General features: G+C 38.4%; 1 protein-coding gene across 1 annotated transcript; it reads left to right on the top strand.

Annotated features, from left to right (window-relative positions):
• Positions 1-14,902: 14,902 nt before the first annotated feature.
• FGG (fibrinogen gamma chain) lies at positions 14,903-22,641 on the top strand. Its single transcript, XM_063107491.1, has 9 exons — positions 14,903-14,982; positions 15,083-15,127; positions 15,326-15,509; positions 15,621-15,714; positions 17,328-17,458; positions 17,892-18,025; positions 18,927-19,111; positions 20,583-20,860; positions 22,433-22,641. The coding sequence occupies exons 1-9, from the start codon at positions 14,905-14,907 to the stop codon at positions 22,639-22,641; spliced, it is 1,338 nt and encodes a 445-aa protein (XP_062963561.1). The 5' UTR covers positions 14,903-14,904.
• The last annotated feature ends 5,130 nt before the right edge of the window (positions 22,642-27,771 follow it).

Below are 27,771 nucleotides of genomic sequence, written 5' to 3'. Positions count from 1 at the left end.
CGGCAAAGATCCATGACCGACACACCTACGTGGATATTATAGTTTATCTATTTGTGACTCCTTTGTGGAGAGCTAGAAAGTATACCTGCTTTTCTGTTTCTCTTTGTGGCAAAGAAATGTCATTTTTTACTTTATCAAAATGAATGTGTGGACATGTAAAAGCATTCGAAGGGTAACATAGTATTTTGAGGAATCTGTCAAAGTCCTTTCTAACCTTCTCCCAATCCCACTGCCCAGGGAAAACCATACATAACAATTTGGATTTCATTCTCCCATCTGTCAATTTGAGTTTGAATCCTGGCATTGCCATCTACCAGGATTGTGATCCTGGACAAGTATTGACCGTCCTGTGCCCAGTTCCCAACTGTGAAATAGGAATAATAATAGTGTCTACCTCATCAGATTGCTATGCAGATTAACTGATATAATTCATATCACAGGCAGAGAAGAGCTCAGATAGACCAATCGACCCTCTACACCTACCCAAAGTGATTATTCAAGGAAATAAAGTGATGGAGTTTGGATGTGTTATCCCCTCCAAAACTCATGTGGAAATTTGATCCCCAATGTGGCAGTGTTGGAAACTGATTGAGTCATGGGGGCGAATCCCTCATGAATGGATTAATGCTCTCCCTGGGGATGGGGGGATTGATGAGTGAGTTCTCGCTCTATTAGTTCCCACGAGAGCTCATTGCTTAAAAAGACCCTGGCACCTTCTCTCTCCCTCTTGCTTCCTCTCTCTCTTGCTTTCTCTCACCATGTGATCTGCTTATACCCATCGGCTGCCTGCTACTTTCCACCATGAGTAGAAGCAGTCTGAGGCCCGTGCCAGATGCAGCTGTCCCAGAATCGTAAGCCAAATAAACCTCTTTCCTTTATAAATTACCCAGTCTCGGGCATTTCTGTTATTGCAACACAAAATGGACTAAGACAGAAAATTGGTACCGAGGAGTGGGATGTTGCTAAACAGATACCTGAAAATGTGGATGCAACTTTGGAACTGGGTAATGGGCAAAGGTTGGAGGAGTTTGGAGGACTTAGAAGAAGAGAAAAAGACAAGGGAAAGTTTGGAATGTCTTAGAGACTTATGTGGTGGTGAGCAGAATGCTGATAGAAATGTGGACAGTAAAGGCCATGCGGATGATGAGGTCTCAGATAGAAATGAGGAACTTATTGGGAATTGGACAAAAGAGAACCCTTGCTACACCATAGCAAGGAACCTGGCTGCATTGTGTCCATGCCCTTGGACTTTGTGGAAGTTGGAACTTAAGAGTTGTGAACCAGAGCATTTGGCCAAAGAAATTTCTAAGCAGCAAAGCATTAAGGACGCTGCATGGCTACTTCTAACAGCCTACTCTGAGTTATGGCAGCAAAGGCATAACGTAAAGCCAGAATTTAAAAGGGAAGCAGAGCATAAAGTTTTGGAGAATTTTCAGCCTGGCCATGTGGTAGAAAAGTGGAGAGCAGGAGAAAAATGCAAGGGTGAAGCTGACAAACTGTTTGCTAAAGACATTATCTTGCAGTGAGGCAGCCAGATGCTAAGAACCAGGACAATTGGAAAAATGCCCTAAGGGCATTTGAGAAGTCTGGAAGGGTGCCTCACCCATCACAGGCCCTAAGGCCTGGAAGGACTGAGTTATTCTGGAGGACAGACCTGGGGCACAGCTGCCCTCGGGAACCTGCTCCCTGCATCCCAGCTGCTCAGGCTGGAGCAGCCCCAAGTGTGGTTCGTGCAGCAGCCCTGGAGAGTAGAGGCCCAAAACGTCAGTGTCGTCCACGTTGTGTTAAGTCTGCAGGCTGGCAGGACATGAGAGCAATGGAGGCATGGCAGCCTCCACCCAGATTCCAGAGGATGTATGGAAAAGCCTGGGGACCAAGGCAGAGACCTGCCACAGGAGCAGAGCCACCACAGAAGCGATCTACTAGAGCAATGCTGAGCAGGAATGTGGGGTTGGATCCCCCATAGAGAACCCCCACCAGGGAAATGTCTAGTAGAGCCAAGACTACAGGGCTTCTGCCAGGACCCCAGAACTGCAGGGCCATGGGTAACATGCAACACCAGCCTGGAAAAGCTGCAGGCACCAGTGCTGCCCACTGGGCTATGCCTGGCAGAGCTGCAGAAGTGAGGTTGCCCAAGGCTTTGGGGCCCCAGATACCCAATTGTGCCCAGGATGCAGGACTTGGAGTCAAAGAACATTATTTTGGAGCTTTAAGACATTATGTCTGCCCTGCTGGGTTTTGGACTTGTTTGGGGCCTGTTTTTCCTTTCTTCTGGCCTATTCCTCCCTTTTGGAATGGGAATGTATGCCCAATGTCTGTTCCACCATTGTATCTTGGCAGTAGATAAATTTGGTTTTGCTTTTCAGGTTCACAGCTGGAAGGACTTTTGCTTTGGTCTCAGATGAGACTTTGGACTTTGATCTTTTAAGTTGGTGCTGGAGCAAGCTAAGACTTTTGGGACTGTTGGGATAGAATGATTGTATTTTGTATATGAGAGTGACATGAGTTTTGGGGGGACAGGGGCAGAATGATGGAGTTTGGATGTGTTGTCCCCTCCAAAATTCATGTGGAAATTTGATCCCTAATGTGGCAGTGTTGGAAACTGATTGAGTCATGGGGGCGGATCCCTCATGAATGGACTAATGCTCTCCCTGGGGGAGGGGGGAATTAATGAGTGAGTTCTCGCTCTATTAGTTCCCATAAGAGCTTGTTGCTTAAAAAGACCCTGGCACCTTCTCTCTCCCTCTTGCTTCCTCTCGCCATGTGATCTGCTTGTACCCATCGGCTGCCTGCCACTTTCTGCCATAAGTAGAAGCAGCCTGAGGCCTGTGTCAGATGCAACTGTTCCAGAATCGTAAGCCAAATAAACCTCTCTTCTTTATAAATTAACCAGTTTTAGGTATTCTGTTATAGCAGCACAAAATGGACTAAGACATAAAGTTTGGCTCAAAAGCTCCCCTGCAACTTTGCTTAATTGTTTTTCTGAGTCAAAGAGAAGTGTTGCAGCCTGTCAACAAGGATTTTCCTCTCCTGCTCTTTCTTATCTCCCCAACCACATCTTTCACCCCTTCCTTCCTTTCTCTTTTCTCCTCCTCCTACTGTATACCAATCCTGTACACAACCATCTGATGCCCCACATGCACTAATTACCACATTCCTTCTATTTTCTCACAACTAAGACTTTCCCACTGGTCCTTTAAGACCTAACTCAGACATCCCCTTCTTAAGGAAACCATTCCATTTACTGCCTAAATTTAAAACAAACAAACAAACAAAAATCTCATTTGCAATCTCATTTAGTTGTCACTACAAACCTACAAGGTGGATACTGTTATTGGCTCCATTTTATAAACAAGAAAACTTAGGCACAGAGAGGCTGAATAATAGTCTAGGACCACAGAGCTAGTAAGTGGTACAGGAAAGATAAGAACAGTAACTAACCACGGGAAGGATATATTACTTCCCTATTTTCAGCCATACAAGGGAGAAGGAATTGCCTAGAAAGTATGTGAAGCTTTCATAACCTTCAAATACTGAGCCCTGGGCTTCAGGCTCAGTCTCTCAGGGTTATTTCTCAGGCTAGACACTGGGCTCACCTGTCCTACAAGTAGCTCCACCCTTCCTGCACTCCACTAGTGATGCCAAGAACTTAAGGGTCCCTTGAGCAAATTCAGAACCAGACTAAGGTCTGGCCATTTTGCCTGCAGCTGGGACAATTCTTCCCTGAGGAGGGCACAGAATGAATAAAACATTTACACAGTGTGGATGTTGTGAGCTCTCATCCCTTTTGTGGCCAGGCCTCTAGGACACTTTGGGAAGGGACAGCCACAAGCACCAGTACCGCCAAGTCCTCTTTGCCCGTATTTGGGAAACAGTGTTGCTTTCTAAAGGAGAACTGGAAGAAGAGGCACAGATGATATGTAAGGCCCTGACCACATAAACAACTCAAACTATCTCAATTTGTGTCGTGCACATCTTTCTCCCTGATGAGGCGAGGCCTCACTCACCTAATGTAGTGAGTTTTTCAAGGGATTTGGGGGCTGATCAAGGAAAAAGACGTGATCACGAGGCAGGAGTAGCATGCAAAGAGCTCTCTTTGGGCAGCACTTTGACAGATTTGCATATGGCGGGGAAGAGTCCCACATAGCGTGGGACTGTCCAGAGCTATGGCAGTACGGAGGCCACCACCCAGAAGGGGACGAGGGCAAGAGAACTCCTTGGGGAGGAAGGGGGTTTGAAGAGGGGACTTTTATATTTAAGAGCTGTCCCTCAGCAGCCCAGCAGTAAGTCTCTGGATTAGAGAACTCCAAAGCGGCTTTATAGCTACAGAGTTTATATGGGGTAATAGATATGGGGTACAGTGTCACAGGGTATACAAAGGAGGCAGGTTCTAAATGGCCAAAAATCTGCTTATTTGGGCTGTGTTTAAAACAACCGAATTGTAAAAGTTTGACTTTGATGTTGGCAGGCTTTTGAACTAATGGGTCCTAACCAGCTGTGAAGAACTCAACAACCTACAGACCACCAGATTGTAAGTACCTCCAGACACACAGAGAATCCTGGACTCCACCAGGCCCAGACTGATGCCCAAGTCTCCCGTGCATGTGGCACATCCAAATTCTGAGTTTGAACACTGATGATTGACACTGGGAATAATAACTACCTCACCACTCCTTCCTCAGCACAAAAGCAGGGAATCCTGAAATTCAGACAAGAACACATACAAAAATGGGATGGGTGAGGGAATGTTTAATTTACAAGAATCTATGCTTCAGTTTGAGTGAATGGGTGTGTATCCAGAGTGCTGTGGTTGTCTCATAGTAAAATAATGTCACCAGCAGGTGGCTCTATTACATTAAATATTGCAGAGGGTTAGTCTCTTCCAACAAAGGACCTTAAAATAAAGAGTATTTCTAAGTTCTTTGTATTCTGCTCACTAGCTCTAATAAGCCCTGTGTAAAATTGACTTCTATAATGACATATGCTACATAAAACCTGTTCACAATGCAATCCAACAGATTCCTCCAAGCATCTCAGAAAATTTAGCACAACTAGGAGATTAATTTCACAGAATGTTCTAATTAACTAAATCTATTTACTAGACAGCCTACCCACCTCTGGCTCCATAGAACATGGAATAAGAAAAATGACTACCATTCATTCTGTATTATAGGTTGTATTATCTGAAAGCAAAGGTCACACACACACACAGATATATATATATATATATATATACACACACACACACATATACATACACATAAACACACACATATACTTTGTACACACACATATACATACACATAAACACACACATATACTTTGTAGAAAAGTGTAATTAAAAGATAATACGAATCTTTCTATGAACTTTTTGAAGACCCCCCATACATATATATGAAATATTGTTTATCATACTTTAATCTAAAAGCATTCCAAGGCACAGATAAATAGGTGAAATCACATCCAAGGGGTTTCATTTTGGAGATCTGAAAGTCTTTGGCATGGCTGCAGGCATAGCGGCATGAAGCAGGGACAGAACCACGCTTTCCTGCTCTGCCTGTTCTGTTAGGACCTTAAATTAAAGTCCAAGTTTTATTCTGAGGCTTTCTTACTTTCACACCATATTTTCCTCTTGGGATCTCTCCTTGCCTCCATTGACTTACCATAGGTTTCATTCCTGATGCTCTATCTCCAACATTCTGAAACCATCACTTCTCAGACATCTCACCACCCAAACTTAAAATATTGATAACTGGACTTATCATTTTCTCTCTCCCCCCTGCAAATAAGTTCCTTCTCTCATTTTCCTATTTATGCTAGAGGCCCCCCATCTTTCCTGTTCTTCAGAGTTATTATTTTTGACTCTTTTCTCCCCTCTTCTACTTCCCAATTCAGTCTTTCCCTAAGTCCTTTCTATTCTATTTCTGTAAATTGCTGGAATCTCTTCAAACTATTTCTGGAACACCTACTATGTGCAAGGGCTTCTGCAATGTGTTAAGGTATTGGGGCTTGGTGCCAGTCTGCTTTCTATTCTTTTGGCAGCATTGAAGCAATATTCTTAAATAAAGCAATTCATATCTCTAAATTGAATAACTCTAAATTTATTTTTAACTTAAGTAGAAGGAATGGATATGGTTGGTTTTTAAATTCTTTTAGCAACAAGAAATGACTTCAGCATGACTTCAGTATTAAATATAACAAAGAGGAATTATACAAGATTTGAAACTGCCAAATGGCAATCAGGCCTGCTGTGTAAAGCAGGTGTGGTTACTCCACAGCACTGGGTAAGGCAGTGGTGCTCCTACTTCACCGTGTACAGTAATTATCCGGGGAAACCTGTTAATCAAATGCAGATTCCTGCCATCCACTCCCAGCTACTATGATTCAGTAGTTCTGTAATGGGACTGAGGAATCTGCATTTTTTAACAAAATAAAACAGAGTAATCTAAGGAGCATTTCAAGAAATGGTCATGTAGAAGAAATTCAAAGTACTTAACATACAAATAAAACATTGCCCTTACATCATTAAATTGCTTTATTCAATTACTCTTAAATTTGTAACCTAATTTGTATTTGATCCCATAATTCTCTCCCAATAGGTAACTGTTTCCTAAAATTCTGCCTTTAGACACTCATATCTTTGGTTTCTGGTTTTATCTCAAGTTTAAATTTCAGTCTTGGTAGAAATAACACCTTAGGTCTTGTTGGGGGAAGCAGAAAGTAGGGATAGATTCCTGACTGGAGAAAGAAGATACCACAACAAATTCCAGTAGGGTAAGGGGCTGGGTCCATTTCCTTACAGTAGACAGAGACCAGAGAAGTCTAAAGCACAACCACAAATTATGGTTGAGAAGAGGATGGGGTGGGTGACCCAAGACCCTGCAGTAGTGTCCCAAATGTAAGCCATGACCGCTCATGGCCTACTTGCTGACTTGGGTCATAGCTGAGTAAGCTGGGCTAAGGCATAGGTCCAAGACAAACAAACCTAAAGAAAGGAACAAGAGAAGGTCACTTGCCTTTCTTTATGATACACTCTAGCCCTAGTCCTGTGTGTTCTAGACAATTTTCTTAGATTAGTGCAAGCACCTGAAAGAGCTCAAAACTCAATGCTATAAACTCTCTCATTTCCCCATCATCTAGTATTTTACTTAACTTTGTTAAGGTTGTACTGTCTGGTTAGTGCCCATCTGTTCCAGACAAGCAGGAACAGCTAAGAGGCCTGTATGTAGCTTCCTTTCCTCAATCTTCAGAGAGCAAATCAGGAGAAGCAGTGACTGGCAGCTCTTGGAAATTCTTCCTAGTGCTGTGGCATTCTAGGACTTGTCCAAACTTTTTATGGACATCATTCAAACTTGGGGTTGTTTTAAAATGTTTCATGGTTTTGCTTTCCCCCCACAAATTAAATATATGTGAGATCCCTTTCAGTCAAAAAGTCACAGTGACTGTCTCTGTCCCCTCTCAATGCCACTCAGCAGAGTCAGGAGAATCACAGTGGTTCCTCCAGAGGTGCCCTCCACCAGTTTTATAACTGACCACACTATGGTATCTACTTTTCTACATCTGAGGACAGATTTTGCTCTGAGACAGACGTTTTCCACTGGTGTAACTTGTCTTTCCTTTTCTTTACTGATCTTGCTTAATGGTCATGTTCTCTGCCTCAAAGGGCATTTTAATATTTTATTTTAGTGTCTTAGTAATATGTAGTAGTTGGTAATATTTTAGTAAACTATATTTCATTCATTCAACCAGTATTTACTGAGTGCACTGTATTTATTCAGTGTTGCAGATAACAGCAGATAAAAGTCCTTGCCTTCATGGGACTTAAATAAAATTTATTTTAATTAATGTGTTATTACATGATTATAATAATGTTTTGAAATTTTGGATTGTGATACCTCAGTTCAATTTAGAAGATACAGCTAATAAGTTATACTGGGCAATGTTTTTTTTTTTTTTTTTTTTTTGAGAAACCAGCATACAAGGCTGAGAAGCTTGTTTTTAATTGGATAAGAAATAGGGAGTCCCAGGAGGTTTTTGATGAGGAGAATGATATCACCCGAGCTCCATGACCATAGCATATAGATGGCCTTTGTGGTGTTTTCTGGCTAACCTTCACAGGGTTCCTCTCTTAGTGTACTTTCTTCTCACTCCGTCATCTACCCACACTTGTCAAATCTCTGACAACCCCAAATCAAAATAATATATGTATGTTGGCTTCTAACCACCCACCCTCCAGATAATGTCGGCCTGCAGGTGGCAGTGGTATGCCAGCCATGAGCTTTGTAACTAGCCCCACCTCCAAACGAGAAAATGTCACCTTGTGATAGAATGCGTCCCTGACGACCATATCTAAAATTGCCCTCACTCTAGTCTCTCATTCCCTTAACCGTTCTTTACTTTTGTTTACAGCCCTTATTACCAATTGACGTTATATAGTATTTTGTTTATTGCCTCTTTCTCTCCAATAAAACGTAAACGTGGTAGCAGGGACTTTGTTTTGTTCATTGTACTGAACAGGGCCCAGCAAATACTACATGCTCAATATATATTTATTGAATGAATGACCACTTTGGTCTGAGCATACAACAGAGGAACACTGTGGGACAGTGTATAGTTACCTGGCAACCAGATCTGGGGGTGCATATTTGAGTAATCATTATTTTAGGTTATTTCTACACAGTTTCTAGGTCAGAGCTAGCAGTAGCTTACCATATCAGAAGATATGAGGAAGGGTATGATGATGGGGTCTTCTATACCAATAATGAAATGATGTAGTATTTAGTATCAATGAAGTACTAATGGGGAAATTAACCTACTAAAGCATATTAAGTGAGATCCACAGGAAGCATTGATATGTGAATATTGGATAGTTTTCTGACTCAGGGGGATGCATGATTAAGCAATTGGTTTCCTGGATCTTGGTAAATAGAATTTCTTCTGTACTGTTTGTAAAAGATTTAACATAGTGTTCTAAATTCTGACTTATCTTTGTCTCTTTATGGATGAGCTTGCCATCCTCACTCTTGCAGGCAAACCCTTCTTCAGTAATCTACAGCCACAGTAGTTATCAACCAAGAGTGTGGTTTACACTCTAGTCTTTCTTGCAAAACATTCAGTAAATATTTGGGCTTTTGACTTACTTGGTTTTGCAAATCATCTGTTTATCAAGGGAGGTCGCTGCTCCACCACTCAAGGTAAAGCATACACAGCAATCTATGTTTGCAGAAGGCTGAAATATGTCACCTTTCACAGATGAAGCAAGGTCCTTCAAAATGTCAAAAAAAAAATTAGCCTTTGTACACAGCATATTTTACACAGATTTAGCTTTGAAAGGATTATAGTGCAATTACACTAAGGTAATAAACTAACTTAAGTAGCTAGAATTTAAAACAAAGATCCTAATCTTATAAATGCTTTGTTTGTGCTCATTTGAGGCTGCAGGTTAAAGGAAATGTAGGCATTAAACAAGATAAGATTAATTGAATTGTTTTGTTGATCTGATAACGTGTTCCGTTCTTCCTACTTTCTCTCCTCCTTCGGCAATTTATCTCTTTTTTTTCTCCAAAGATAGTTTATATGACAAAATGCCCAGAGTTTTCCTCAAACAGAGGGCTGCCCACTTTCACCATAGTCTGGTACCTTTACTTAACAGGGTTTTTTTCTTTCTAGAGTGTATTTTTTTTTCTTTTTTTTTAACTGGCAAAGAGCCACAAAAAATGACTACATTGTGTAATGTTGAATATACTAATTATCCTGATTTGAACATCAAATATTGCGCACAGATATTGATATTTAACACTGCACCCACAGATATGTACAATCAACTATGTTTCAATAAAAAAAATAGAATATATTCTTTGAAATGTAAATTGACACTTTTTTTTTTTTTTTACCACATTCATTAGCTCTGCTAAACCTTCTGCTGATCTCATTTAATAGTGAAAAATCTTTTGTAGGGTGAGGGATCTCAAATTGTAAATTACAGAAAGATAGAAACCAACCAACCCACCAGGGACTCAGTAACACAGACCAATCTAATAGAGCAAAACACTTAAATCTAACATCACTGTTCCAGTATGTCTCAATACAGGGCAGCCACAGAGCATTCCTTAGTCTCAAACTAGTACTAAAAAATGACTGATTTCTGGCCATTTGGGGCTCTGGATGCAATTCCCAGTGGGATAGTCCTTCTTTCTCTAGGCACCCAGTTGCTTTATTTCTTAAATCCCATCCACAGCATTCTTTGAACATCCCTGCCCTCAGTCCAGATCCCCCCAAACCATGAAGTTAGGAGCTCAAAGCCCAGCCTGTGGCTGCTGCCTGACCCCAGTGAGGGAGTCCATCTTACCTGTGTACCATGTTGTTTTTCTGTCTTTGATTTACATAGTGAAACCAAAAGCACATTGTTCATAGACTACCCAGAAAACATTTTCATTTTCACTTTCTCTGGACTATTTATATACACAAAGCAAATATAACAGACAACTTTGTTGCCCTTGATGGGATGTTTTTACTATTAGGTTGGACTGATTTTCAACATACTAACAGGTCATTTTCTTTTTGCCAGTTTTGAGGAAATCCAATTTTGAGGAGTCAGCCTATAAATTTACCTTATATCTAGAAATGATTTACTTATTAGAAAAATAGACACATCATCATCAGTATGATTTGAGCTTCCTTGGACCACCCAATGGACATATCTTTCCTGAACTTACCAAGAAAATTGAATTCATTGGGTCCTATTGAACTTGAACTGTGTGGTGAGCCTTGAAAACTGGTTCCATATAAAATTGAACGGAAAACACAAATTAATTATAAAACAATAAAAATCTAGGTTTGGGAAGACTGTGAAAGATTGTCCAGCCAATCTTACCTCTAAACCAGAGAAAAAGATAGATGGGCAGACAGATAGATAAATGTAAATATATGCTCATACAATCATGCACACACTTACACATATGCATACACATTTTTTTAATCCATTCTATTAGTGAATAACTTTGATTCTCTTAACACTTTGTATCTGTGCCTCACTTTAGACTACAAAGTGCTTTCTGATTATATGTAGATTCGTGGTTGAGAGCACAGCCGTTGGGTCCCATGGGTTTGAATTCTTGCTCTGGCACAGTGATCGTGCCTATGTCATATAAATTCTTTAAGACTCTCTGTCCTCATTTATAAGATGCAGGTCATCATATCTACCTCATAGGCTTATTGTGAGGATTAAGTAGGAGAATATACAAAACAACTAAACTACAGCATGATATGTAAAATAAAGAAGATGTTCAAAATTGGTGGCTCTTTTTATTTTTCCCTCAGGCCTATATCATTTGTCACCAGTTCTGGAAGTCTTCTTCACTGATTAATTAACTTTACATGATCAAATTCAAATTCAGCAAATAATTTTGGAGCCAAGATGAACAGAATGGACGGGGGGCTCACAGAATGAATTATCAATATATGAGGGCACTTCAAAAAGATCATGAAAAAATAGAAATAGAAGATAATATGAATCTTTCTGTGAACTTTTTGAAGACATCTCATACATGAACACCATTAGTAGAAGATGTCATATTTTCAAATCAGAACACAAACAGTTGGATGATAGGCAATTTTGGAAATTATTATTTCAATAAACAAGCCTGTTGACCTCTGAGTTAAATGATTATTTTAGCTTAGATACTACCCATGCTATTTTCTCAGAAAACAAACCTGGAAGTAGAGAAAATGCAATTTAAGATATGCTCTTCTTTCCTGGAATTCATTAATCATTCATCACTTATCAGAAAAAAAATTGGCCCAGACATGGAGGAAAGCAACTAGTTAAAATTTAATAAACCTAAGTGATACTAGACTGAATGCAGGGCCAACGTAGGCCACCAGATCACTGTTGGCCATTTTTTCTCAGAGAGCATCTTGTCTAAAACAATTCTGATTTAGGACTTGAGATTGTGGTAAAAGCAAGTTCTTTTCTCTAAAATTGTGGCTACGCATCTCAGATTCCAATACAAGTTAGTAAAAAGCAAGAATACGAGTACTCTGCTTCTAAAATGGGATAAGATAGATTTTTCTAATTTCCTCAATTTAAGTGTTTATCAACCTTGTGAATAGTAATAATTGGACCCCAGGAGGCCACAGCGCTGACATTACAAGGCTCGGAGAGCTGGGTGCCCCAGACATCTAATGAAACTCTATGAAGTTAAGCTCAGAACCCAACCTGTGGATGCATGGATTTTTACTTTAAATTCAATGAATCAATATTTTATGATCTTCAGCAAAAAGAACCACAATGACAACATGCTCTGTCTGAAGACACTTTCTTTGAATGCTGTTACTGATAGGAAGTGCACCTTCTCAGAAGGCATGCAATCTATTTTTATTATTATGTGATCTTTGATTGGGGGAATTAATTTAGATAGAGTTTCCACTTCAGTTAGACAATCAGGTGCTTTCTTGTTTGGGAGCATTACAGAATCTGACTACAGTTATTTACAACAGGTCTTTTATTAAAGAGAACTTTCTATAGCAAGAAAAACAAATTTCATTCCCCATGAACCAAATCTACCAATAGAAATCCTTCTTAAAATTCTGAGATGAAATTCCCATTTATACAAATTTTATACTAAAAATTTTTGGTAATTCATAAACCTTATAAATGTTTACTTAAGACTTTCTGTGAATGAGGCAATGTGCTCAACATATTATCCCACTGAACTCGGGTAATAGTGCTATGAAGTAGGTACTATATCATAAGCATTATTTCTTTTTTTTTTTTTTTTGTCGTTTTTTCGTGACCAGCACTCAGCCAGTGAGTGCACCAATCAGTCCTATATAGGATCCGAACCCGCGGCGGGAGCCTCGCCGCGCTGCCAGCACAGCACTCTACCAAGTGCACCACGGGCTCGGCCCATAAGCATTATTTCTATTTTACCAACATGGATAATGAGACTCAGAGACATTGAGTAACTTGTACTGAGTCAGCTAGTAAGTTGTAGAGATGAGATTCAAACTATTTATGTATAGCATGTGTTCTCTGATTGGGCTATACTCTCCTTAAAGGCAAAAGCAATGCCTTAGTCATCTTTTATATTCAAATCAAAAAATAATCAAGAAGTAATCACTAGCATAACAAATAAATCATTGTGAATGATCAATAATTACATATTTTAATTATGTATATATTTTTAGAAGATACTAGGTGCATATGTTCAAAATTCAAAAGATATACAGAGAAAATGAGGCCTTTTTCCCAATCTTGTCCTTCATCCCCCTACCCCATACCTCTCCACAAAGACAATTAATTCAATTCATCAAATAGTTATTGAGTGTGAAGTATTGCTATGCTACGTACTGTAGCCATAAAAATTTTACAATATAATGAAGTGGATTCAGCATGTATACATACAATATGAAGTTGCTATAAATGCTGTGAAAGAGGTAGAACTGTTTGAAAGAAATAGTAACACTTTGATGTTTAATTCAACTGACATGATTGACAACTGGTTAAATAAGTAGATAAGGTAGCTGAGAAATGTTGTGAGACTTTGGGGGTGGGAGTGGCTGCTGGCTAGCAGAAGGAACGAACCCTGGACCTTGGTGTTATTAGCACCACACGCAAACCAGCTGAGCTAACCAGCCAGCTCAGACTGTGAGACTTTTAATTGGCCAGCGGTATGGTGATGTGATTGGCAATAACTGAAGAGAGACAAGGCAACAAATCTGGTTTTGATGTATTCACTTTGTTATAATCTTTATTGGTTGTTTACTGAACATAAATATTTATCTCTGTTTTCAAGTCCAAACATAAATATTCCTTTGTATGTACTTAGAATTAAAGACTAAAATTTCTTTCAAACTGGATGTATTTCTCTCAATAATATACTTCATCGAAGTTTATAGTAAGCTTGGCTTCAGAGGAGGAAATGAGGGTAACCAAAAATAGAGACATTGATAATAGTGGTAATTATTGAAAATTATCAATAGAGGTGATCACAGATGTGTTTCCCCAGTACACGGGAGCTGTAGTGGCAGAACAAAGATGATAGTCCCTTCCCAACTTCTCATTTTGTCCCTTCTCTTTCAGCTATGTTTCTAGTCAGATACAAGGAGGTGGATTTTTTAGACCCTGCCTCCTGTATCCAGCCTTTCCTCTGAAGTAATTAGATGCAACTGCAGGAAAAATAAAGTGGTTCCTGGCTCTTTTCTCCTCTTTGGCAGATGGGGTGCCACACCAGCTGGTTCTTCCAGACTAAAGGATGAGGTGAGCTCAAAAGCTCACTGAGAACTGAGAGGCCATGAAAGTGGTCGACAGAGAGGGAAAGGAATGGATTTCCAGTGTCATTTGTTCCTGGGATACTGAATTGGGACATGGGAGAAGGTAAAGTCTCCTACTGCCATGGCTGCAGGTTAAAAATAATGTTACCTCATTCCTGGACTAAAAAAGTTCTTTCAGTAATTTAGGTTATGCAATAGGCCCCATCTTAAAGATGGGCTGGGTTTGTTCTGGCTGAGGTCAGATATCTGTGTTTGCTCACAACTATGTCCCGGAAGGAATTGCATCATGCAGCCTCCCAGACTCCCCCCTGTCCTCACAGCAACGGCTAATGCTTCACTAGCCTTTGGAGCTGATACTGGATCAGAAGGAAAGGGTTGAGCTGAGCCAAAAAGGAGGAGCTTAAACCTGTGTGCAAAATCTGGGAACCTGACTAAGCATAGGTTGGAGGCCAGGATGAGGAAAAGGGGATGGGAAAGATGTCCCTGCCTTTCTCGTAAGAAGGCCCCGTGATCAGCTCCAGCCACTAGCTGTCCTCGCCATCCCTGGAGCTCACATAAAGGGACAATTGGAACCCAAGAGGCCACAGCACTGACACTACAGGGCTCAGAGTGCCAGGCACCCCAGACATCATGAGTTGGTCCTTGCATCCCCGGAGTTTAATTTTCTACTCCTACATTCTTTTATTACTCTCTTCAACATGCCTGGCAGTAAGTGTGCTATTCACAAAACATATTGTTTTATATAGAAAGCGGAAAAATAAGAAAATATATGATGAACTAGTGAAATTTCTGTATTTTTCTCCTTTAGTATGTTGCTACCAGAGAGAACTGCTGCATCTTAGATGAAAGATTTGTAAGTAGTTTTATGTTTCTCGCTTTGAGATTGAACTGGAGAGGGCTAGAGGAATAGAAGTAATTCTCTTGCAAGCATCACTTGACACTTTAAACTTTTTTTTTAAACATGTAGTCTTGCTTTTACCTATTTTTATTAACAGATTTTAAGTGTAGTTTTTAATCAAGATTTTTAACCACTTCATTTTTATATTTTCAGGGTAGTTACTGCCCAACAACCTGTGGCATTGCAGATTTCCTGTCTACTTACCAAACCAAAGTAGATGAGGATCTACAGAATTTGGAAGACATCTTATATCGAGTTGAAAACAGAACATCAGAAGCCAAAGAATTGATCAAAGCAATCCAAGTCGACTATAATCCTGGTGAACCACCAAAACAAAGTGAGAAACGAAAGATTACTGACTGAGAAAATCATCTGTGGGGTTCTTTTGTTGGTATTTTAGTTTTCCTATTTGCTTACATATGTTTATGTCTCTGATCCCATATTGCAGGTGTGACAGAGGGCGCTACTCAGAATGCCAAGAAAATGGTAGAAGAAATTATGAAATATGAAGCACTCATTTTAACACATGAATCAAGTATTCGGTAAGCATTTTTGTCTTAATTTGCTCTCCAAGACTGAAATAGTTTTTATTTAATATTGCATGCTTCAGTGACAGTGGATTTTTATGATTTTTGTTTATTTGTTTGTTTTTAATATCCAATGGGCATTATGCTTGACTCTCTTGAACACATGGGAGATAGGAGTTTTTAGTGCAATGTGACTTGTACTGGGTTATAATTGCTTTTTAATAACGACATTGGAGAAATGTGTGCTAGATGTCTTCAGATTCTATTATGACCATATTTATCTAAATGTTTTCTCCCCCCACCCCCATTTGCCTTACAATGTAAAATCAAATTTATAGGAATTTGGGTGTTGAAGATAAAATTCTCTTTATAAAAATGTCAATAAATTGATAATAAGAAATTAGCAAACAGGCATAAGAAGGCTCTTGCCTACTAAAGTAAATTCGAAGCAAAATTGAAGGTAGAGCAGAGAAAACACGCCTTAAAAGACTAAGTTTAACAAATGTTGTAAAACTTGGTATTGATCATGGCACAATGAACCTGCAATTATGTATTCTCCTCCCTTCATCTGGAGGTAAAACGTCTCTGTTTATAGTTTCCCAGGGACTCCTAAACTTTCTGAACATAGGGTCTCAGACACAGTTTTAGTTTCTTCCCCAATTTTTTTTTTTTCTAAATTGTCTCCAAAGCAGCGTGAGAAATTGAGATAAATGGTGGCTGAGGAGAAGTGGCTCAGGAGGGATTTCTCTTCCTTTTGGAATTAGAGGGCCATTGTTATTATTGTTGTGATGATTATTATTATTATTTGCATTGTTATTGTCCACTATTGAACTTGAAGGAGGCTATTGTGCAGAAATTGTCTAAGACAGAGTAGAGAAAAAAAGTGGTCAAACAATTTGTCTACCCTTCTTGACTTCAAGGAAAGACACAACAGTTTATGCATTGTAGATAGTTTTCTATTATTTCTTAGTATTTATAAGCAACCCTGTGAGAAACTATAAAAGCAGGGTTTTTACTTTCCCCAGCCCTTTTCCAAAGCTTTGTAGCTAGAAACATTAAGAAGGAAAAGTGTCTGTTGTTTTATTTTACATATGATAATGTCCCAGATAGTATCCCTATGTAGGTTATAGATTGAAGCCCAAAAATGGATCCTTAGTAGATCCACAAATAAAAAAAGCACATGTAAATTACTTAATAGAGCCTTTCCTGCTACTTAATCATCAGTAGATGTTCCTATTAACCAGGCTTATCACTCATGTAGGTCCTTATCCGCTGTCCCTTATGCATAAGGTTAAAATCAGAATGACCATTTGCAATGACATTTGTTTATTGACAAGGATTTTGTTATTTGTGTTCAGAGGTGAGACTATATGCCCCATTTTAGGTGAAAAGATTCAGGTCAAAATTGTTTTCCCACTGTAATTGATTTTTTTGTTTTTCATCTACAAAAAGCTTAGAATTTTAATTCGCCTCAATTTGGTAACATAACTTTACAATTTTCCTAAAAATGGAGTAATTTATAAGAAAGTAATTCTCAAGAAAATAAGGTTGTATTTTTAAAAGAAAATACAAAAGTACTCTTACAAAGAGAGTACTTATCTTCTGTCATATTATTGTTCTATTTGTAGATTTTTGCAGGAAATATATAACTCAAATAATCAAAAGATCGTTAACTTGAAACAGAAGGTAGCCCAGCTTGAAGAAAAGTGCCAAGAACCTTGCAAAGACACAGTACAAATATATGAGACAACTGGGAAAGGTAAGTGAGAGGTTTATACTGGGATTATGTTTATCAAAGCAAATATACAAAGTAAAGGAGATTGTGTGTATTGGAATGTAAAGGAATAATTTGGAAAGGGTCTAGGCATTAAATCTAAGGATTCTAATTGCCTCGGCTTTTCCTGAGTAGCTAGAAATAGTTTGAAAGGAATGATGATGTGAGATGTAAGAAAGTACTTCTTGGGAAATGAATAGTTTACAACCTTTTCTTTCTTTCTTCTTCTCCTTTTTTTTTTTTTTTTTGGTGACTGGCCAGTACTGGGATTAAACTCTGGAGTTTGGTGCAACTGGCACCATGCTCTAACCAACTGAGCTAACCGACCAGCCCACAACATGTTAAAAGCTCATTTTCAAGGTTGGCACAGTCTTACCTGGATTTCAGCCTACAGCAAGAGTTTCTTCTCCTTTTTCAGATTGTCAAGATATTGCCAATAAGGGAGCCAAAGAGAGTGGGCTTTACTTTATCAAACCTCTGAAAGCCAAGCAGCAGTTCTTAGTCTACTGTGAAATTGATGGATCTGGAAATGGATGGACAGTGCTTCAGAAGGTAACTTTTCCCTCGCTGTGTGTGTGTAAATGCCTACATTGTTCCTGCCATACATCAGATACTTTTCTAAACATCTTATGAACATTAACTCATTTAACCCTAACAATATCCCTGTGAAGTAGATAGTGTTATTACCCCTATTTACAGAGGAAACTGAGACACAAGAGATTGAGTAACATGCCCCAGATCACATAACTAATAAGTGACAGAGTCAGGATTTGGACCCAGGCTGCCTGATTTCAGAATGTCTGCTTTGACTCTGTACTGTGCTGGTGCTGTTCTTGTTGATTGATGATGGTACATAACCACAGTACCATAGTGACGAAGAATTAGAAGTGACCTCTTTCATCAGGTATCTCAAGACCTAAGGCTCTCCATCACAAGGTGAAACCCCTAGAGAATAAAGTGGGGCTGCTCCAAGACAAGAGCACCCACTGGAGATCCCAGCCCCTTTACCTTCTGTTTACCTCCTACCACTGTTACAACTACTCCTGCAGGGGGCACTCAGAGGATGGAAGTGATTATAGCATTGGCTGGTAGACACAGACTAAGCAATGGGTTAACCATTCCACCCTCAGTACAAGAATCAGTAATATCAATCTTGAGTTCTGAAGTCTAGGTGTTTTTTTAATACTACCACTAATTTAGAATTTACTATTTGCCAGGCACTCTTTTAAGTATTTCTCTAATATTCTTTCATGTAATCCTGGCAGCATCCATAAGAAGTAAGCATCTTTATTCCTATTTGATAGATGAGGAAACTGAGGCAGCTTGGCAAAGGTCACTTAGTTGGAAGTTGATAGAATATACTCCCTATATTTTAGACAAAATGTTGACAACATTGTTTTTACATGCATTGATAATTTGTTCATTCCTTTTGCCCATGCCATTGTGTAATTAGAGACTTGATGGCAGTGTGGATTTCAAGAAAAACTGGATTCAATATAAAGAAGGGTTTGGATATCTGTCTCCTACTGGCACTACAGAGTTTTGGCTGGGAAATGAGAAGATTCATTTGATAAGCACACAGTCTGCAATCCCATATGCATTAAGAGTGCAACTGGAAGACTGGAGTGGCAGAACCAGGTACTGCTTTGAAAGGACTTCTAACTTTTTGTTGTAGAGATTGTCTGGAATGTGCACTTTCCAACTATCAATAGACCAATGGCAAAGACTGCCTGACAAATGCAAAGAGCACATCCAGCCATTTTCCCCAGAAGTCAATTTGGTTCTTGGGCAGTTCATAGAGGAAGGTCCTATCTAGGATGGATCTGAGTGTTTTAGTACAATCTACTTACCCTGGAACCATTCTGAATAATAGCTAATTACTGAGTTTTTAATATGTACCAGAAATTGAACATGAAATCATAATTTAATCTAATCCAAATAACTCATTCATGGGGCAGGTGCTATTATTAATTTCATTTTACAGATTAACTTGCCCTAGGTCATGTTGCTGGCAAATGGCAGAGGTAGGATTTGACCTCAGGCAGTCTGACTCTGTAGCCTGCTCTCTTAATGACTATCCTGGTTGGAAAGCAAATGCAGCTTCTTCAGATCTCCCAGTGACTTAATGACCATTCATTCTGTCAAAGCATGAGCTGCCCTAAAATTAAATCAGCTAGCTCCTTTGGTGTTCTAGAGCCTCCTCTATGCTCAGAGATATTTTGGGGGTTTTGAGCATTGTATACCTAGTTAAAACACAGAAAAATATACAACCCTCTTGTTATGTTAGAGGAATAATGAGATATATTCTGTCTCCAAACACATGGGGTTTTTTGTTTGTCTGTTTTTGTTTTTTAACCCAAAAAGTACTGTAGTCAGTAGACCTCCTGTGAGAGAGTCTCCCATTTCCCAAGTACTAGAGATTAGAGAAGAAGCTGAGTATTTTCCAGACATCTCTCTCTCTTCATTCATCAACGCCCATTCTTCTCCACTCCATTATGGTCCTCTCTCACAATTTTTTTCAGGGGGGTATTTCTCTCTGACCCCCTCAGCTCATGTTTTGCGGACCACACAGAGACCATTTTATTTCCGTGATGCCCTCACAAGCCCTCTTTCTTGCCACTACCACACCACCTCGGGAAAGAAAAACTGCTTCAGAATCTCACCCTTCAAGTGGTATGAGTGGTAAATGGAGCTATATCTCCTTCAGGTTTGGTGCATTAATTAATGGTCACTCCCTGTCAGATAATTACTATGATCTATGATAACATGTGTGCATTGCTAAACATTTAAATAAAAGTGGAAAATGTAAAATTAGTCAGACTCATCCACATATCCTGATTTGATCTTAGGATAAAATAAGCAAAAAGCACCCAAATGGATGAAGTTCTTAGTTTTCACTGGCATGCCTTGAAGTATTCTAGGCATGAGGTTTGGACTGGTTCACACAGCCATTGTCTCTTGCCAGATTTGCAGAAAAATTCACTCAGTGAGTGCATTTCAGCCTTAAGGTGCAAAGTGAAAAATTCCAAGCAACTGTCCTGTGGAAGAGGGAACTTCTGAGATCCCTGAGGAGGCTCAGGATATAATGTCTTTATTCTCTTCTTCAAAGTACTGCAGACTATGCCATGTTCAAGGTGGGAGCTGAAGCTGACAAATACCGCTTGACATATACCTATTTCATTGGTGGAGATGCTGGAGATGCCTTTGATGGCTATGATTTTGGTGATGATCCTAGTGACAAGTTTTTCACATCCCACAATGGCATGCAGTTCAGTACCTGGGACAATGACAATGATAAATTTGAAGGCAACTGTGCTGAACAGGATGGATCTGGTTGGTGGATGAACAAGTGTCACGCTGGCCACCTCAATGGAATTTATTACCAAGGTATGCCTTTCTTTCTTATATTCCAAATTAGTGTATAGTATATATTTTTATGAAAGGTAATAAGTAGATATAAAGAAATGAGAAATAATTAGTAAAGATAGTGGGGATTTTATCAGATAGTTCTCTATTTGAAACCAGAATTGGATAACACCAAACTTATGCCTAAAATTAGCCCTTCTACAAGAAATCCACCTGCTACAAAATATCCAGTGGTTTGTCAGAGCGCTTGAAACTTTCACTATCAGAGTTGACATTTTGGGTTATGGTATCTCTTTCAGGCATACCGTATATATGATCCGGATGGGCTAACATTACCATATTTATGCTTGTTAACGTGTTAGCCTGACTCGGCTTCGCATGAGCTATGTGTCAGATACAACCAGTGATCAGTGAGGAGGTATCTGGAGGAATGAAGTAAAGAGCAGGGAAGTACTGGTAAGGGCAGGGGTTTATGGAAGCTTGAGAGAAAAGTCCAGCCTGGGGATTGTAGACAGGTACTTTAGGATGAGGGTGTAGGTTCTAGTTTGCTATAAGGCTGGAATGGTTTGGAACACTGGTTTTATTGAACTACCCAACAGTTAAGAGCAGGGAAGCCCTACTGATGCTAAAGGATCCATAAAGGATCCAAGAAGCCTATAATATGGCTACACATCTCATCTACTCATGAGCAACCTTCTTTTTTTTTTTTTTTTTTAAGTTTTATTTTGTCGATATACATTGTGGCTGATTATTGCTCCCCATCACCAAAACCTCCCTCCCTTCTCCCTCCCCCCCCAACAATGTCCTTTCTGTTTGCTTGTCGTATCAACTTCAAGTAGTTGTAGCAACCTTACCTTCTGAGGATACTGTCCTAGCCAGTAGCCAACTTGGAATTCTCTCAAAGATTATTTAAAGTAACCTTTTGGTTTTCACAATGTTTTTTAATTGGAGAAACCTAACTTGTCCTTGCACCAACAAACCATATAATTTAGAGAAGCTCTCAGGAAAGGTGTTTGATCTATGTGATCCAGGGTAGCTATATTGATAGCTTGTAGTATATTCCAGTATTGGACTCAGAAAACTCCTTCACAAAATTAAGTAAGATCTGGTGCCCTGGAACAAGGAGAAGGCAAATCAACCTAGTCTTCACTTTGTAACAAGAATGTAAAATAACGTTCCAGAACCAGTTTCTAAAGCCCTTCATGGTTTCTTTAATTAATCAGTAAAACTGTGTTTTCAGATTACCTGAGACCACCTGATCAGAATTCTTGTGGCTCCTGCTATTCTAACCTGCATGAGGAAAGATAGTCCACAATAGCTGAGTCCAGGCTGACTAAACTTAGGGAGAGAGACAGGAGGGGAACTTCGGGATTCTAGCCCTGTTAGTAGTGAATAAATTGAAAGTATGGATGTGTACATGAAGCATTACATAGCTGTAAGGGGTGTCGAGATTTTAGGAATGTTTTCAGTTAGTAGATAACACTATAAATTTGATGTAACTGGCAATGCTCTGCACAATAGACAGCTCTTTATAGACTTTCTGAAGTGAGGAAATTCAAGAACAGTGATATGTACATCTATAACTTGTTTTAGGTGGCACTTACTCAAAAGCATCTACTCCTAATGGCTATGATAATGGCATTATTTGGGCCACTTGGAAATCCCGATGGTATTCCATGAAGAAAACCACTATGAAGATAATCCCATTCAACAGACTCTCCATTGGAGAAGGACAGCAACAGCACCTGGGCGGAGCCAAACAGGTCAGACCAGAACACCGTGTTGAAATGGAATATGGCTAAATCACTTTACCCCAGGGATTATTTGTAGAGGATTAGCTGTTAATTTTTATGGGCCCACAAAGTTTCAGAAATTTTCTGCAAATTTCTTCCTAATTTCTCTTACTATATTAATTTTAAGTTTTCTGCTAAGGACATTTAGCCTTAAATGGAAATTGAAACTCACTTTAAACTGTATTTCCCAATTATTGAAATCAGAGTTATTTAAAAATTATTCATATGAAGAGATAACATTTTGACTTATTTCCTAAAAACATAATAATAAAACTATTGACATTTTTTGCATGTTTGTGATCACTTATCTTTTTGTCTTGGTAATTTTTTCGTTTTTATTATTTCTTAAATATGTTAACATATACTAATAAAATAGAAGAGAATTTTAGGGGTTCACATGTCTAAGTACTTTTTCCATGTTTATCACCCCTTACATCGTTCATATTTAATTCTTCCTTTTAAACACAGTGAATTTTATCTTTTTAATATATTTTTTGCTTTGTTATAGGCTGGAGATGTTTAAGAGACCATTTCAAGAGTGACTTGCTCTTTTAAGGACTTTATCTGAACAGAGGCATATAATATTTTTCCTGTGGGACAATGAACTGGCAAAGCCTCACTTCATTCTAAGAGTAAAAAGAACCCATGTTGAAAACTCCACTGAACAGTTTTATGCTGGTGATAATTTATCTATGTGCATTTCAATAAACTTTTTGTTTCCTAAGACTAGATACATGGTACCTTTTATTGACCAGTAATAACCATCACTTTTCACCAATTGAGTAATTACAGTTGGGCAATTATCAACAGTTGCTGAGCCCTTGCTTTATGCTAAACATTATACCTGACTCTTGGAGAGTTACAAAGGAAATAGAAATCATGGCTTTTGCCCTCCAGGGAATATAAGACAAATATAGGAAAATACAGTAACCCAAAATGACAAAATTTGATATAAGAACATAAGCACAAGTCACAGTCACATCACTAAGTGCATGGTACCCAAAGTGCACTAGAGACAGAAAGCTGCTTGGGGATCCTCCCAGGGGAACATTTTAATTCCAAACACCTGTGGCCAGATGTGGTCACTCTGAGATATCTGCAACTCAGAGCAGACAGCTTTAGAGAACAATCTGCTCATTTCCTCACTGGTGAACCAGGAGATGAGTGGAATGGAGCCATTTCTTCATTTTGAATCAGGGATACTGAGTTTTTAGCAGTTTGAGTTCAGGAATCTACAACTGTCTAAGGAATAGCTAAACCTATATAACTTGGTATAAGGTTGACTATGTAAAGTAATTGACTAATTTTATGAGAAGTTGATCTGGTTGTTCTGAAGTCTTTGGCTTTGGATTCTCTTCCTTTCCCCAATTTCTTTCTTAATCTTCTCACTTTCTTGTTCTCATTAGTCCTGAGTTTAAAATATCCTACTGAGGAAATAAAAACAGCAAGTCAGCCTCTAGGTGTACAACCAAGTACTTGTGAGGCTTTGGGAAACAGGACCACGGATTCATTGTTTGCAGCACTCATTTGTTCACGTGTGCATGAAGCTTTCATTCGACTAACATTTATTGGATGCCTTCACTATTGTAGCTACTGTGCTGGGTATTGAGGATGTGGTGCACAGTAACCTCAGTATCCTCCTCTCTCCCAAAACTGTTCTATTCCATTCAGTCCTCAAGTTCAAAAAAACAGTAACATCCTCTAGCCTTCCTCATTCCTTCCTCCCCATATGCAACTATGCATCAAGCCTGTTGAATTTACCTCCCAAATACTTACTATATTTATTTCCTTCTCTGTATCCAGTGCCACTGGCAGAGTTGAGATACACATCTTTTGCCAGAATTACAATCACCTCCTTCCTGTTCTCTTTCTTGACTCCAGTCTCACCTGTTCCCACCTCATGGTGCTCCTAACTACTTCTAAACTCGGAATGCATACCATACAATCTATCCTTGTGAATCTATACAATGCTTTGGGTAAGCAATTTAGCCATAGATATGAAGTTATATGATTATTCACAAATTTTGATGCAATATCACTGCACTGATTTATCCTAAAAATTATTTTTTAAAAAGAAAATAGCTAGGTACAGAAATGTAAATATAGCCTTAAATTTCATGTCTGTAAGAAATTTAGAAAATACTTTACAGTGTAAGAATGGACAAGCAAGGTGGTTTATGAGAGCAATGGAATAGAATTCAATGATTATATAGTAAGCATAATAATAAATCTGTATGAACTCGGAAACATTTACAAAATAAGTGAACTTTTAAGGTGAAAAATAATTCTACAATGATAATTATATAAAATTTATATATGCATATACATTTTAAACAAAATATAATCTTGACATATATGTATTATTTGTACATATTTGTTCTCCACCCAGCCAATCTATAATATAAAATTTAATAAAAATACTAAAACACAAAATAAATATGAGCAAGTCTATAGATTTCTGATTTTTTCCCATAATTACTGGTTCAATGCTTTTTCTGAAATACCAATCATAACACTTTTTCAAAAACATTTTGGAGCCCCCTGTTTTTGTTGGTGTCTTGAGTACATATTTGATCTGCATATCGGATAACACAGCATTGATTGGTAGGAAGGGGCTACAACTTTTTCTTTAGATACCTCTGTATTGTTTGACTTGTTATAACAAGTACATATTAATTTTGTAGTTAATGTTGAAACTTAGTGAGGTAGAGAAAAATAGAAGAACTTCAAAATTCTACTTGTTTAGTTATTAATATCCAGTACTGAATATTAAAGGACTACAGTTTAAGAAATAAAAAGCATGAGAAATACTTCCAGACCCAATTGGATTATGTCTCCACAAATAAAATGGAAATTGAAAGAATTGTCCTGATAAATCAACAACAAAAAAAATGTACGTTTAAGTGAAAAGAAGAATTTGGGAACTCACAGAGACAGGTTATTTTTCTTCACAGCTCAAATTACAGATAACTTTTGCTCAGCCCTCCCCTTTACCTTCTGAGACATACAAGAACTCAAGTCACTGAAAAACAGGGAGGCTAAGTGAAAAGCAGATGTGCAAGATCACACACTTAGAAAAACCTACAGAAGGAACCTTCCAAAAAGGAAGGCCCTGGTCCCAACTTCAAGTCACACAACTACAGCACAGAGCTCTAAAATCAGCAGACAGGAGTAATCATTTTTAGGCTAAATGTCAAGATTTTTAAACATACCTCTTAAGTGCTATAGCTTTTTCCAATTTTCCTTATGTTTAGTTGTTGTACTTGAAAGAATATTTTTCAGACTTGTGGGTGGGTTGAAAGTGAGTGGGAAATGAAGACATGTAAGTATAGACAGCATACTTGGGATCTTTTCAAAATCTATAATTTTTTCACTCTGACTAACCGGTATAAACTAGTCAAGGTATTTATAGTAGATAGCTTTGGTTTATTCAGATGATAAGAGTGAAAAACAAAGTACACATTTAAGCCTGAAGAATATATGTCTACCTAATGAATTTTTACCAGTTTGAGGCAACTCAAAAAGAGTGTGTGGGTGGGGAGGGGAGGTGGTTGAACATGGTGAGATGAATCAAAGCAGACAGAAAATAATAAACTGGTGAAAGAGACCAAGAGTGTGATAATGACTATAGTTCACTTATTCTGGGGAGTTGTGTGTGTGTGTGCACACCTCAGAGGCAGAGGTTGAGTTAATCATACTCCTAGTACATCATTCTCATTGGTCTGTGCAGGGTCACTCTCTCGATAGATTGATTCTCATTTATTCAAGTGTCCTTTTCTTCCCATCTTCCCTTAATAAACAACCATTCTAATAGTTTTGGTGTGTGTTTCCTTACTTGTATGCATTCCCATAAATCATTTTTTGTGTACGTATTTTTAAATTATATAAATGGTATTGTGCTACAAATCAGTGTTACTCAGAACTCTTGTCCCCACATTCTTTGTTACTGGTCTGCGTTAAGTTCAAGAATTGAGAATTAGCATGTAGAAACTTTTTCCTATGTTATGTTTGTTCTGTTTATATTTATTAAAATGTAATTTTATGTCTTTTGACTCTAATAATAAAAACTTGGGCCTATATATTTTGCATATCCTTGCTTTTAAAATTTTTATATTTTTCCAGTAATTATTTTTGTTGTGTTTTATAAAATAATAGGTTTGACTGATTAGAATTTTAATAAAACTGGCCTTTTATCACAAATACTTTGAGAATCACTGCAAAGGTCTTCATTGTACTTATTAATTTTTTCATTCAGCACTGTGTTTTTAAGATCTACCCACAATTTGAGTATTTTATAATTTCCTTTGATTTCCTGTTGAACCCAAGGATTATAAAGTGAATGTTATTTGGTTCCAAAACGTGTGATTTTTAAAACTGTCTATTTTTAAGTAGTATCTAAATTTATTGCCTTATGATCAGAGAGCATAGTCTTAATGACATTGATTCTTGGAAGGGAGAGTTTTCACAAATTATTTTGGAACAGAGGATTAAGCAGAATTAATTTATCCCATAAATGTGTAGATAAATTACAATTATTCTCCAATAATGATCTAAATGACAGAGGCCTATTAATATTTTTTCCTTTGAGAAGGAGAAAGAACAAACTAGAGATAGACAAATAGTTACTGGTCTTGTAAACATGAGCTTTGTCCCAAATGGCATTGCAGCGATTGGCCCATAATGGACACTGATAGTAGGTTGGACCATTGGCTTGCAGAACACTGCTCTGTAGCAGGTTTGAAAGCTTTCTGGGAAGTCTGGCTGGCACAATTTCAAGCTCTTCCTCACCTCAATTTTATTGGAAAATATTTTAAGGCACAAACTGAGGTAAATTAACGATAATAACATTTAATCTGTTCTACAACTGGGTCAAAACTATGTTTCCCAAATTCAAAATCCAGTATTCTTGGACTTTACTTCCATTTCCTGGGTCCTCACCCAGACTTTCTTCTACTGGCAATTTCAAAAGCATAGGGTGAGCTGAGGCAAATGGAGAACCCTCTGTAAATAAATCTAAATAAACAAAGTGGGGCAGATTCCACTCTGTCATGCAAGTGTCCTCTTTCAGCTCTTCAGGGACAAATAGTTAAAGTGTGACTTAAAAACAATATGACCTAACATTTAAGAAACCTTGGACTG

Source organism: Cynocephalus volans, chromosome 9 (genome assembly GCF_027409185.1).
Source record: "Cynocephalus volans isolate mCynVol1 chromosome 9, mCynVol1.pri, whole genome shotgun sequence".
NCBI lineage: Eukaryota > Metazoa > Chordata > Mammalia > Dermoptera > Cynocephalidae > Cynocephalus > Cynocephalus volans.
Note: the sequence above shows the minus strand (reverse complement) of the source record. Positions and strands in the feature narration are given on the sequence as shown.